The sequence below is a fragment of the Thamnophis sirtalis genome, unplaced genomic scaffold (assembly GCF_051295495.1).
Source record: "Thamnophis sirtalis isolate CommonGarterSnake01/CBP01778 unplaced genomic scaffold, rThaSir2_p1.2 scaffold_6, whole genome shotgun sequence".
NCBI classification, from domain to species: domain Eukaryota; kingdom Metazoa; phylum Chordata; class Lepidosauria; order Squamata; family Natricidae; genus Thamnophis; species Thamnophis sirtalis.
The window spans coordinates 61,750,708-61,766,107 of NW_028261386.1; the positions used below are offsets into that span (position 1 = coordinate 61,750,708).

Sequence of the window (15,400 nt, forward strand, 5' to 3'; positions counted from 1 at the left end):
TGGTAAACTAGACAATTTAAATTCTGTTTCTAGACTGACCATCAAAAAAATCTAGAAGACCTAAGAGAAATACTGCAAAGCATTATGATAGAAGAAACTGTTATGGATAGGAACAGAGGAGATCATATTTCAACGTAACCTATTGGGGAATATTCAAACAATGGCTGCATTCTCCCAAACAACATGTTCTCCTGATCATCATATATATTGGCCTGCTCAGTTTTATCAACTAAATAGAAAGAGACTTTTCTCATTCATTAGTAGAATATGTAGGAATTGGATTTTTACGGTTATTCAAAAACCCAGAGTTGGTAGGTGATTACATGACCTAGAGAGTTAAAGAATGAAATGTACACCCTGGATTGTTTACTATACCATGGGTTCCTTCTGAAACTTTTTTTAGAATTCCTGCAACTGTATGTAGGTGTCACCACATACCTATGCTGTGAAGGAGTAAGCATAGGTTGCAGACGGTTAGAAACAGGCAAATGTGCATACCTAAATCCCAACTGCGTGTTGTGTGGAGGTGTGCATCGTGCATGCTGATTGGTTGATCTGACAGCCTGTTCTATGGTTTGATGTTTGAGTGCCCCATAGCCAGAACATTAACATGTGCAGATATATAAATGCAACAGCTATGCACTTATGCAAATGATAGACGTATACGTTCCCTGACGTGCAGTAATAGAGAAGTCTAATCCAGGCTTGAGAGACATATCTTTCACTTCATTTTAAACCCAATCTAAAATATTAAGTCCTCCTTCATTCCTTCAAGTCATCCAATATGAACAAAAGATTTTTAGTTGAGCTGAAGATTTCATTTCACATTAAATCATGGAGCAGGCAGCAACTACTGTTTGTTCAAAAAGCTTAGTACAAAACTTATCTATGTTTCCTCTGAACGTGCCTTTGTGAGCATAGCAACAAAAATATGTATTGTAAAATGAATGGGAAAGCAGAAATTTCATCTCTTTTATCAAGGTTCTTTCATGTATTGGTTTTCTTCTGATTCATGTTTTTCTAGTTCTCTTTTCTGAAATTCCTGCGTCCCTACGCTCTACTTCATCAGCTGATTTTTCACTGGCTTCTTCTATCTTTGGCAACCTTGTTTCAGAACCTGATTCTTAACTAATACTTCCTACTAATAGGAAAAGCATCTGGGTAATCTGTTTTGCATAATAAATGTACTGTGACCAGAATTATTATTTGCAAGCTGTACAACTTGAACCTCTAAATCAAATGCAGCCTACAGTGCAAATCATTCCTCAAGCTTCTTCTTTTACCCCCCACCCCACCCAAATCAGTAATCCAAAGCAAAACTTTGAAAGACCATTATATTGCCATTTGGCTTCACTGATTATAAATTTTGCAAGTTTGCAGTACAAATGTCACCAAAATTTTGGCTCTGAATTATCCTGGAAATCTCATCAATTTTCTCCTCTACTCTATGGTAGGCTTTCTGGTGTTACATTAAGTATGGAAACTACAGTAATGTGTTTCCACTATAGGTACAAGTTTTAAGGGTATTTCTTTTATTCAGATAAGCAAAAAAGTCATACATAAACAGACATGTATTCATTTTTCAGACATCTGGAAAGTTATTAAGTGACTCCCACAGCCTTTTACATTCCCTAACAATTATTTCTGTTCATGAGAAGGAAAAGAACAGAAAGTTTTTGGCAGGGGAAGTCAAAAGTAATTTATATAATTTATGTTTATGAAGTAAAATATAATTATTAAGGGGTGCTTAAAATTAATAATATATTGTAAGACCAACCCTTAGCTGGTTTTGTGGTTTAAAATGGTAAATAGGCCAAATCCTAGTGTCTGTTCATTCTTCCAAAGTCATGAAAAGCAATTCTTGGTAGTGCAGCAGGATATACAACACAGTCAAAAGGTGGAATATATCCTTGTACAAGACATTATTTTTATAGAGGGTAACATTAAATGTAAGCTATAGTTGTAAATGTTTCTTTAACATTTCTAAAATATTTTTGCATTATTTAAAAATGAAGTCAAATGCCTCAAAATAAGCAGAAATATTTAGTTAACTCAATAGTTTGTTTGCCTCTGACAGAACTATCTTTAATGATCTTTTTAAACTTCCGTGCTCTTTGTGGAACATTGTCAATCTTCCAAAAAAAGTTAAATACTGCCTTCTGCGCTATAGAATATGCGTTTACTTAAGCTTCCTGGAAAAACATTCATATCATTCCAAGGGTGACTAAATGTTTTCCATCTTCATAGTTAGCATTCCAGACAGCTTTTCTTTTCCCTGAGTTCATTACATGAAAAATACCAGTTCCAAGTTCAGATGCAGAGAATTTCCTTCCTTGTGTCCAAATTCCTAATGCAGCAACCAAATATTTTAGAACTACATTGCTTAGCTTTATCTTTTAATTAAACTTTTACAGAATAAATAGAAGTATGGAGTTTACAAAATCATAAGAGGTCAAAAAAGGGTTCTGGAAACCTTTCTTAGAAAAAAATATGAATATAGTAAATCTCTGAAGAAAGTTTAGTTGAACCCTGTTCTTTATTAAAAAGAAAGAGCCCATTCAGAATCCCAGTTTTTAATATGAAGGACAAAGCAGGTTTGCCATTCTCAAAAGGGATATATATCTTAAAACTACACTGCTGGATTCCAATCTCTACATTTGATTGCCTATAAGATTGTAAGACCATATGAATGAGCTACATCTCAAGTCACAATTTGCTATGAATTTCCCTTAAGCATTCAGGCAAGAAATCAAAGTAACAAGTTATGGGCAATGAGAAAGATTAGTTAGGGAAGGAGTTCTATGGTTAAAAGAATTGTAAAATACTCATGATCCATTACTAGTCTTCCATATACTGGGTTACTGAATAGCTGCAGAACAGCATTTCTGTCTGTAAGACTCAAGCATGGTTTTGAAAACTGAAATATGTATTTTCTGAAGCCTACAAAAAGGAAAATGTGGGGGATAAGTTAGAAAAAGTCTTATGTTCACTTTCAGGGTTTGTGAACACTTCTTAATAGTTTAACAATAAAGTTGTAAACAAGCCAATTTAGCCTTATTAGATACTTCTTATCTATCTATCTATCTATCTATCTATCTATCTATCTATCTATCTATCTATCTATCTATCTATCTATCATCTATCTATCTATCTATCTATCTATCTATCTATCTATCTATCTATCATCTATCTATCTATCTATCTATCTATCTATCTATCTATCTATCTATCTATCTATCTATCTATCTATCTATCTATCTATCTATTTATCTATATAAACGCAAAAACACTCACACCAGAATCATGAAATCTCCAGAACCTTAAAGCCTACAAACTTGAAATTTGGCACGTATGTTCCTCTTGGCTTTTAGGTGCTCGGTAACTATGGATTTTTCAAAATGACCATCAGAGCATTAGTATTTCATATATTATTATTAACATGCTCTGATGCTAAGGAGCTAGACGTTCTACTCCCCCTCCCCACCTGAAAATTTGAACATGGGCATGGCCAGCATGTATTTCATATATTATTATTAACATGCTCTGATGCTAAGGAGCTAGACGTTCTACTCCCCCTCCCCACCTGAAAATTTGAACATGGGCATGGCCAGCATGTGACTTATCTGACCTGCTGGCTGGGGGTTTGGACAGGAGCCTGAAGGAGAGAAGGTGATAATATAGGTGGAGCTTTAATGGGGCAAACCTGAGGGAGAGGAGGTGATATGATAGATGGGGCTTTTGTGGGGCAAGCCTGAGGGAAAGAAGGGATAAAAGAGGAAAAGAGGCTTCTGTGGGGCAAGCCTGAGGGAGAGAAGGGGAAAGGAGAGGTCGATGGTAACTACTCATTAATTTTCAAGCTGTAAGTGTCGATTTATCAAGCCCGATCACATAGTTTCGTAGTGGAGCACAGGCATTCAGCTAGTCTATATATATAAAAGTGAAATACCACTCATGCATCATCATGAAATCTCCAGAACCATAAAGCCTACAAACTTAAAATTTGGCACGTATGTTCCTCTTGTTTTCTAGGTGCTTGCTAAGAAAGATTTTTTTTTAAATGACCATCAGATCATTAGTATTTCTTATATTATTATTATTAGCATACTCTAATGGTAAGGAGTTAGAAGTTCTACTCCCCCTCCCCACCTCCCCAAAGGGAGAGAAGGGGATAACATAGAAGAGGCTTCTGTGGAGCAAGCCTGAAGGAGAGAAGGGGATAAGATAGCTGGGGTTTCTGTGGAGAAAACCTGAGGGAGAGAAAGTGATAAGATAGGTGGGGTCTCTGTGGGGTAAGCCTGAGGGAGAGAAGGGGATAGGAGAGGATCAATGGGACCAAATGGGATAGGAGAAGCTTCTGTGGGACATACCTGAGGGAAAGAAGGGGAGAGGGGAGACCAATCATAACTACTCATTAATGTTCAAGCTTTAACTGTCAATTTATCTAGCCTGATCACATGGTTCTGTAGTGAAGCACGGGTATCCAACCCGACTAGTATCTAAGATCCAAAAGACCTACTATAGATAATCCTTGATTTACAGCAGCAATTGAGAAAGGAATTTCCATTGGTAAAAACCACATCACTTAATGACAATCCCTGCAAGCCCGGTTGCCATTGTCCAGAGCTGCTTGATACTGAAATGGGCAGCATATAAACCTCTCAATCTCTCTCTCTCTCACACACACACACTCCCCTGGTGTTTAGGTAAAGCAATTTCCTGCTGACTTCCCACAACCAAAGTCAGTGGGGAAGCCAGCGGGAAATAGAAAATCCCAGGTAAGTGGATGGAGAAGGACTTAAGGGGGTATAGGAGAGGTGTGTGAGTAATTGGGGAGGGTTGGAGATGGTGTGAGAGGGCAGTCCTGAATAGTGTGCAGGGGAATGTGTATGGCACTGTGGAGATCGGGAAGGGTATAGGAGATGCACCTGACACAGGGTACACAAGGCAAGAAAAGTTGTAAATGGTGATTACGTGATTGCAAGGCATTTGTTAACCAGTCATAAGGGTGAACACTTTGCCAAGCAGCCAGACTGTGATCACATGATTGTAGAAGGTACTGAGATGGCTGCCATTCTGAGAACCAAACATAATCAGGACCGCTGTAAGTTTGAATGGTTTCTGAAGATATAGTTATAGCTTGAGCGCTACAAATAAGGCAGGAGGAAGACAGAGCTGCTATCTGATTATATCTGACTGACCCACATGACAATGTATTATCATCACCCATTCCATGAAAGCTGTAGATCAAAATGAAAAAAAGTTTGAATAATAAAATTAAAGTGGGTCTGAAACTCTACCAAGTGAGAAAAAATGACTATATAGTGAAAACTGGCACAAAGAAATGCTCTGTAAATCTGTAAATTAATTACAGATGTAGAGATTTTTCAAAGAATGTCATGTCTCCCCCGCTTTGTTTTGCAGATAATACGGCAGCAGCCTGTATTATCTAATGTCTAATGCAGTCATACAAAACCTTACTCTGCTCCAAAACAAGTTCTATTCATTGCAGTTAAAGCTGATGGCACACGTTCTTCTGTTATTAGATAAGGGAAGGGCTTTTGTTATGTTTTTAAAAATAGGAACACTATAATCAAAGCTATCCATCCTTCCCCACAAAAAGACAGATAATTAATTTTTTTCATGTCTGACCTTCACACATTGGGCAACATTCTCCTGGAACCTTTACAGGGTTCAAGCAACTTTGTCCACAGGCTGTGGCCACACAATGGGACTCTCCATTGATGCACTGACAGAAAGTACAATCATCTTCCCTCCAGCGGTCACCATGCGCTTGAATCTGACTATTAGCATAACATCCTGCAGGGTTGCTAATTGGAGAAATGGAATCTGAAAGCAAACAAGCAAATTAAACAAAGCTTAAATAGTTTAATCCAGCTACAATGATTAATGAATATTCCATATTCCTAACAATGGGTTGAAGTTCTCAGAATTCATCAACTCAAGGCTATGTACAGGCAGTTGTTGACTTACAACAGTTCGTTTAGTGACCATTCGAAATTAGAATGGAACTGAAAAAAAGTGACTTATGACCGTTTTCCACACTTACAACCATTGCAACATTCCCATGGTCACAATGTCAAAATTCAGGCACTTGGAACTGATTCATATTTATCACAGTTGCAGTGTCCTGGGGTTACCTTTTGGGACCTTATGACAAGCAAAGTCAATAGGGAAGCCCGATTCACTTAACAACTGTGTCACTAACTTAACAACTGCAATGATAACCTTAACAACTGGGGCAAAAGTCACTTAATAAAAATCTCAATTGGACTCAATTGTGATCGTAAATTGACAGCTACCTGTACTTTAAAGCTGTCAAAAAAACTTCTTCTGAATGCTGTGACAATTAATTATTTGTAGTACCTAACGTGATGTAGTCTATTTTCATAGGAAAATAACAGAAATATGATTTTATTGGAAATGTGTTTTGAGCAAAGGAGATCATATCAAATTACAATTAACCTTGCACTATTAATCAGAATTGTGCATAATGACAATAGTGCATATACATTTACATATACCGTATTTTTTGGAGTATAAGACACACCTTTTTTCCTCAAAAAAGAGGCTGAAAATCTTGGTGCATCTTATATATTGAATACATTTTTTGTATTTTTTGCCTCCACGCCCCTTCATCAAAATGGCCAGGCATAGCCTTATGGAGACTTTCATAGAGCTCCTGGTGGCTGGGGAGGGCAGAAAAGAGCAAAAAATGGGCCGTTTTTTGGTCCCCACAGCCCTCAGCAGCACTTATAAGCCTCCATAAGGCTATGCATGCAATTTTTTTTGCGAAAAACAGGCCTTTTTTGCTCACTCCCCCCCCCCCCGGAGCACTCTGCAAGCCCCCCCCCCCCCAAGGCCATTCATGCCTTTTTTTAAAAAACAAAACAGACCCGTTTTAGTGAAAAACAAGTTGTTTTTGGGAGGTTTGCAGAGTGCAAAAACTTTTATTCTCTCTTTTGGAAAGCTGATTGATGAGAATTAATCAATTGCCAGCAGAAATACCGATCTATTTATTGTATTTCTCTCTCTCTCTATTTCTCTCTCTCTATCCCTCTACCTACCTACACACACACACACACTCCCTACCTACCAACTGTATTTCTCTCTCTCTCTCTCTCTCTCTCTCTCTCCCTTTACCTACCTACCTACCTACCTACCTACCTACCTACCTATTCTCTTTCCCTATCTATATACTGTATTTCTCTCTCTCCATTTCTCTCTCTCTACCCCCCTACCTACCTACCCACACACAAACACTCTCACTACCTACCGTATTTCTCTATCTCTATTTCTCCCTCTCTATCCCTTTACCTACCTACCTACCTAACTACTCCCTCCCTCCCTCCCTCCTGTATTTCTCTTTCTCCCTCTCTATCTATATCCCTTTACCTACCTACCTACCTACCTACCTACCTACCTACCTACCTACCTACCTACTTACTGTCTCTCTCCCTACTTATCTACTGTATTTCGGTCTCTCTCTCTATTTCTCTCTCTCTATCCCTCTACCTACCTACGCCCCTCTCTCTCCCTTTATCTCCCTACCTACTTAACTACTCTCTTTCTCTCTCTCCCTACCTACCTCTGTTTTCTCTCTCTTTCTCTCCCTCTCTATCACTCTACCTACCTACCTACTTTTTTAAAAAAATTGCCTCTTCAAAATCTTGGTGCGTCTTATACTCTGATGCATCTTATACTCTGAAAAATACTGTAAATGTATTAAATATATAAATAACCAAACTCATTTAAGTTGGATCAATGTCAAGTTTCTTTCATATCAACTTTTAACTATTGCTATAAAATATTATATTTAGCTTTTAATGTTCATCAATTCCTGAAGCCAAGCGACAAAAGAAATTACCTTCGCATACTGGACAGCACTCTCCTTCGGGTACATAGTATCTATCACAGTGTAGTTCGCCACATTGTGCGGAGAAACAAATAGATACACCACCTTGGCATTGACAAAACCGACAAGTGTCCATTCGGAACATGTCTCCATCTTTATATTCCACGCTATTAAATATACACGCTGGCTTCACTTCTAAAAATAGCAAAAAAGGAAAAGGTATTTTTCATGGAGATGTTGCACAACATTAAACACTAGAAGGCTTTGTTCCTGAAATTGAGTTTTGTGCAATTAGCTAGTCTTAATTCAGACAAGAATCAGTATATCTGTTAAACTGGATTTTTGGTTTCAGAGATTCTGGGGTATTTTCCATTTAAATATATAACAACAACTAACCGATGTTGATTATATCCAATTCTTTCTCAGAGCATCTTCATTGTATAAGAAAAAGATTTTATGGCACTTGTAGTGCTTGTAAAGGAATGGATGATCAATAGCAATTAATAAATCTATGAATTTTGCTATGCTTTTTTTTCCAGGAAGGGAAAGGTTTATTGAAAAATCTATCATTGGCTGTATTTACACATCAGAGTATGCCATAAAGTACAGTATGCATAGTACAATAGCATATCTTGCAAAGCCTAAATCATACAACTATTATCACAAAAATATTTCCAACTGGCCAGGAAACAGAAATACAACAGGTACCACATTCCTTATTATCACAAAAATATTTCCAACTGGCCAGGAAACAGAAATACAACAGGTACCACATTCCTTGCCTTCTTTATTAATAATTAATAGTTGGAAGTAGACATTCAGTGTAATTGACTAACTTTTCCTTCTTATATTTTCTATAATGAAAGGTGAGGGTAATGGAAATCTGTGCCATTATTTCTCCAAATTTAGCTTGATGATAGAGGGGAATACACAAGAGTGGCCTGAACAGTTCAGCTGTTAAACTCGAGCAGGTTTGAGGATCTCAAGAAGGTCAGCTAACTGTAATATTTATTTTTATTGTGTTTTTGCCCTCAGGTGTAGAGCATGGTCCTCTTTGGATGACGACTATTACTTTTATATTTTTATGCAATGAGATTGGGAACTGATCTTACAAGTTATAACATTATTAGACTCATAATTTCTAAGGTAACATGAACAGCCAGGCTTGTACACACTTTGCCTTCATATCAAATACAGCATAAAATCTTTAATTGTGCAAATAGACTTTTTTCTTTAAGGGTCATAAGGACAAGACAAATATAGTTGCAGGAAAAATGTCAAAATATGGTAACATACTACCTATTGTTTCCCACAATTCAAAGACAGAAGAATACATATAACGGTTGCCTATGGTCCCAGCATTACAATACCCATTTTTTAATCATTTCATAAATACTGGTTGTAATCCAATTAGAGGCTCTGATTGACAATATTATACAAACTACAAATAAATGATAAAAAAAGAACAAAGTATTTAGTAGTACCAGAATACAATGGAAAATGCACAGCTTGAGCTTGTTGTACCATCAGTTTGCTTTCTTAGATTAGTACTGCAATTTTGTTTAAAAAACATTCCTATTAGAACTAGTTACAGCAAAAAATAGGAAAAGAAATTTAAATAAACTTGCTATTTACAGGTGTTACATCTGTTCTATAGTCAAATATCATACCAATGGAATTACTATTAATTAATAAAAAAATCCTGGACTATAACTGATTTCTTTACTATCATTTCTTTAACTGCTTTCTTTACTATTATTATTACACCAAGAAATTACAGAGATACTGCTGGGGTAGCTTTAAAAGAGTCAGACAAAAAACACTGCATCGGTTCATCTATAGCTATCTACTTCTTTGTATAGTTATATTAATGCTTATGTGCTTTGAAAAAATTATGCAGCATTTTGAATAGTATTTTAAATATTGTATGATTTAACAATAGTCAGTGTAGTATGCTTTAATTTTTTCTCTTCTGAAGTCTTATATTCAAGACAGCCTTTATTATAATATATATTATTATATAAAAGTAAAAAGTTTATGTTGTAATATGATTATTTTCTACTGTGCTAAAAAGAGCTGGAAGGCAAAACTTTCTTTTTCCCTTTCTACTCCACATTTTCTCATATCCCCTTTTCCCTCCCCTAATTTCCCACTATTTTTATTTTCCTGTGTATATTATATTCCAATAAAGTAATAGTTTTTGATACAAATAAAAAAGACAGCTTTGAGGTGATTAGTAGCATAATGCTTTTAAAAATGTAAGATGTTTCAGTTTATAATCTAGAACTAATTGCTTGCATAAATTATATTTGCATCTAATGAATGTTATTAATAATTGATTAAATGATTTTAAATTACTTTTAAAATTTAAATACCTTTTATGGATTTAAAGATATTCAGTATTGATGCTTGTACAGTTTATAATTTCATTGATGATGACCGTGATGATGTGCCTTCAAGTCACAGTCTTGTGGTTTCTAGCCTGGTGTCTTAACTACTAACCCAAACTGACGCTATAATTTCATTAATATTGGAATAATTTTCTTTGCCCAGGATTACCGATAAGATTACCATAAATCCAATTTTACTTGCTATTCACCATGCTATACTGACATAAAGGATGAGCATTTGCAAAAGCATTTTGGGTCTTAATAGTAATTTTACATAGCAACTCCATTTTGCGGATAATAAATTCTATTAAAATGTGATGTCACTATTTCTACTTATTCACATTATCATTTTAATTAATTTCACAATAAACTATTTTCTCTACAGCAAGAGGCATTAAGTGGGAATGTTGGGAGACCTTCACATGCATATGTTCTCATTTTCTGATAAGCCCATTTTGGAATGATTATTCAAATGGTCCTTTTTTATCGACTGCCTCATTCAGCAACCATTCAAAGTTACACTGGTGTAAAAAAAGAGTTGCAACTAATCTTTGCATTCATGACCACTAGAATGTCCCATGGTCACATGATTGCTATTTGTTTGCTTTGCAACTGGCTGACACAAACAGTTAAATGGAGAAGGTGAGAATAAAATCACAAGTTATAGCCATGTGATGTTTCACTTAATGATTGAATTCAAAATGAGGCTTTAAGACTATTGTAATTATGTGATTTTCCACCTGGCAACTTGGCACTTAGCAACAGATTTGCCATTTTCAAATGTGATCTGTAAGCAAAGATTACCTGTACATTCAAATGGGACTGCTTGCCCTCCATCTGTGGCAAATCAGAAAGTATATGGGCATGTGCACAGTGTGTGCGTATAAATATGTATGTACAAACAGAAACACAGGTATAAAAACAAAGACAAAACAATTTCTGATTTCTGCTCTCTTCAGCTACTGTGGAGTAGAATACACTATATGGAACTCTTTAGCTAAAGCTTTGTAGTTTGAAAATACATTTATATTTTTTAGCCACTTTGATAAATACATATTAAGTGATTACTGACATCTGCTAAGACAAAACTTGTCTGAAATACTGTTTAATATTTTAAAACGATCTCTTCCTAAGAAAGAGGCAGAGGTGATGTCTCCTGCCTCAGGAAGCATTCCAGGAGCTTTAACCAGAGTATACAGGAAACAATCCCACAGAAAGATCTGTATCAGTAGTTGCAAGATCTGACTCATGTCACAACACAAAAACACAAATCTTTTAGTTAAAACTTTTTGTTCCCCACACCCTTCCCTGTGGCTTATTCTTTTAGCTGAAACTACGGGCAGGATACTTTTTCAAAACTCCAATCATATGTGTCAGCATGCTCCTCAGAATACACTATTTTGAGTTTATAAGCAAACTAAAGTCCATGAGTTCATATGAAGTAAAGAAATGAACATACAGTAATGCAAATGTTGGTTTTTAACCTATGTACAAAAGATTTGCAACATAAATTTTATGAGAGGAAAATGGACCTATTACATTTTTAGACATAATTTTTTACTTGTTTGCTGCATAGTAAGGAAGATATCAATATTATTCATATACTAGTATCTCAAAATGTTTAGTCCAAATACACTGTCAACATAACATACCATTGACACATTCAAAGACATCACAGCACTTGCCAGGTGTTCCGTCTCCACGTGACACTATTTGGGGGATGAAGCCTGGCTCGCATTTTGCAACACCACATAAACCTGAGAGACATTCGCACCTGAAACCGAAGCATTGAAAGCTCCATAAATAAGTGAAGCAACACATGGGATGGGAAAAACAAACGGAAAAAAAGCAAATTGTGAAAGCCAAATGGTTTTCCTGTTACATAATAAAAGGACAACATGACTGTTATCAACACAACACAATTTAAAAAAAGAATGTTCAAAGGACAATGCTCAACTTTTATCTGAAGACTGGTGTTCCAAATCCCATTGTAGCCCGGGGAGACCAAAATGTGTTAAAAAGTCACTAATGTTTTAGTATCTACAGTTGTTGGGAAAAGCACTATAGTAAAAAAAATGAAACAAGCACGGTTCTCGAAATCAGTCAGTTTAGTCCCACTAGCAGGTTCTAGGTTTAAAGGACATGAAATGCATAATAAGGTAGGAGAGGTCATCAAGTTATCTATTGCTCCTACTGTTTCCAATTACATCATCAACATACCTATCAAATTTCTCTACCATTTATACTTTAAATTGCGTAAGACTGTTCAGCATGGGAAATTGCATAGATTTGTAAGCTTCTATACTCCCAGACATTTTCTGGACAGTTTCTTTTTTCAACATAACGTGTTTGTATAACTAACTTTAAACTGTCAAGATTTAATCTACTAATAAAAAATATTTAGGTTGAGAGTTTTGATACAGGTAGCCAAGGTAGCATTAGAAAGAAAAAGCATATGTCAGTGGTTGCTTAAATATTTACAAATGCCTTTTCAAATCCTTTAATTTAGCAGAATGAAAAATCCTGTAAACAAATTTGAAGAAACAGACTTGTATTGCCTAAAACTAAAGATGAGGATTAAAGTGACCATTATTTTTTTTTTTTAAATACAGGGGGAGGCCATTTATCTATGGAAGTGGATTAACCTTTTTTTCCTCCTATATTTAATAAGGAAATTCATATTTACCATGCTAATAATTTGTAATTAATTTAAGCTTGATGACTGGGCACTTTCCACAATATTAATTTAAATTCTTGAAATCTTTCTGGTCAAAAAGACCTCTAAATGGCCAGAACTATTAAGAAATGGGGCGTGAAAAATGATTGTGCTGAGGATAAACCTAATCCAATGCAATAACGCTCGCAATTATGGCTAAATATGCAATATCCTGCCTGCTGAGCCTCAAACCTCATCAATCAGCATTTCATAGCAATATTGTCACAAATACAATACTATTTAGAGATGTCAGCACAAAGTCTGTTTATACCTGAAGGCCAGCTAGCACATCCACAGCAACTTAGCAATTTCATTAGAATGACTGAAATGGCTTTGTGAATTAAACTCTGCGTCTTTGGAGCATGTGACATTGTGAGACACATAGAAAAAGATAGGATTAGTGTTGAGATACTGTTGCTATCAACCTGACTTCCCTTTCTTCTGACTCCCTCCATTACCACTGTGCCCCACAGAGGATTTTCTTTATGTTTTCTGCCAAGAATCTAAGAATTATAGTTCTAGTTATTTTCGTATGCACAAATAAATCCAGTCTCTATTTCAGGAGCCTTACTACATTCTAGTAGGGAAAGCCTCTGGCCATCCCGTGTATAAATCCACAATAACTAGCATAGCCCTATAAAATCCACTTCGTGGCATACAGTATATCAGCGTGGTGGGATAGCCTGGTTCCCCCTTACAATTGGCTTCTGCTTTGTGAGCAAAAGAAAGATCTAATTTCATTACATGCCAAAAAATGGATTATCAATATTTCCATTTAAAAATATCCACAATAATATTGTGCAGAATGTGTTCAAGTTATCTTATACAGTTCTACATCATCAAAACTTTGTTCTAGACATTCTTGTTCAACTTGTATCATATGAAAGTCCTACCAATATTGTCAGCTGAGAAATCAATAATACAGTTTAGATTAAATAAAGCATAGGTAGGAACAGATATAACATGTTCTATAGTTAATTGAACAATAACATTGTAGTAAAAATAGAAGAATAGTACAACAATATCATAGGAAATGGCAATGCGCTTAGCATTTTATTAATCGGAATGAAATAAATTAATATTTAATATTAGCAATTAATTGTCCAATCTCCAGACATTTCTGGAATTTGTGTTTTGGAAAACAAAAGACAAGTTAAATGAAAATTATTCAAGCTAAAGCTGATCCTAAATTATAGCTTACTATATCAGTGGAGCTGAAATGTGCCATCAAGAGCAAGACTATTTATACTGATCTAATAAAATATGTTACTTCAAAAAGTATGATAAATGATGTATATCAGATTTTTAATGCTCTTTGCATGTTATTTAAAAGTTTACAGAAAAGGAACACAAGTAGATTTATGAAATTCATGGAATGATTAATACATCTTTCAAGCAGATATCTTTCCAGTTTTTAGAATACCACCTAACATATACAGACAACACTGGAGGAAATAAAAATATTAATAGAAAGGGTACTGAATTATCAGAGAGAAGCATTTTTTTCTTTTTTGGGATGTGCACCAAAGCAGCTCTCTGAAAATAACACCAAACTGTATGATAATAACTGATAATTAATATAGGTTATATATTGAAAACAACTTAAGATATTATAAATCTTAAGGACCTGTGGTGGTGCAGTGGTTAGAATGCAGTATTGCAGGCTAATTCTGCTGACTGCCAGCAGTTTGATTTGCACCAGCTCAAGGTTGACTCAGCATTCCATCCTTCCAAGGTCAGCAAAATCAGATCCCAGATTTTGGGGGGCAATATGCTGACTCTGTAAACCACTTGGAGAGGGCTGTAAAGCACTGTGAAGTGGTATATGTGCTAGTGCTATTGCTAAATGGAAGCAACTTCATACATTACTGGATTTTGAAATAAAGGCACATCGGATTTTTTTTTTTAAAAGAAACTCAGCAAGATAGAATATACCTCATTTTATTTATATATAAAAATATGTTTCTCAGTTATGAACCCAGGCTGAAGTTTTAAAATCATTTAGATGAAATGAAACAAGGGTAATAAATTGTGATGAATTCAGAGCTCTGTTAATACTTTATTCTTTAAGTATGCACAGGTTCATGATGACAAAGTCTTCATCTTGACTACAAGGACAGAAGCAGGGCTAGAGGATTATTGTACAGTAGAAGCCAGTCTTACATTTTTCCCTATAAAAAATGTACTAGCAAAGCTCTACTTAAGAATAATCTACGAGTCTATAACAGGGCTAAAGGCAGGAAGAATATTGGGACAACCATATATTTCAGAGACCAGTTTCTAGAACAGTTTCAAGATTCCTGATTATCTTTTCACCCCACAAATGGTTGAAGTGGTACCTAAATAATCTGTCACACAGAGAGCACACTATTTCTAAAGTGAAATGCTATATTTGAGTAATATTATATCTTACAGCTGTTA

The 15,400-nt window shown here is 35.5% G+C and overlaps 1 protein-coding gene across 6 annotated transcripts in view; it reads right to left on the minus strand.

Annotated features, from left to right (window-relative positions):
• CRIM1 (cysteine rich transmembrane BMP regulator 1) overlaps positions 1-15,400 on the minus strand; it is a 140,851-nt gene that overhangs the window by 33,829 nt on the left and 91,622 nt on the right. For all 6 annotated transcript variants that reach the window (XM_087717980.1, XM_014071290.2, XM_014071293.2 and 3 more), the window contains 3 exons: positions 11,916-12,037; positions 7,886-8,068; positions 5,650-5,847 (listed from right to left, as the gene is read on the minus strand). In XM_087717980.1, coding sequence (XP_087574106.1) covers positions 5,650-5,847; positions 7,886-8,068; positions 11,916-12,037 — 503 coding nt within the window. The remainder of the gene's footprint in view (positions 1-5,649; positions 5,848-7,885; positions 8,069-11,915; positions 12,038-15,400) is intronic.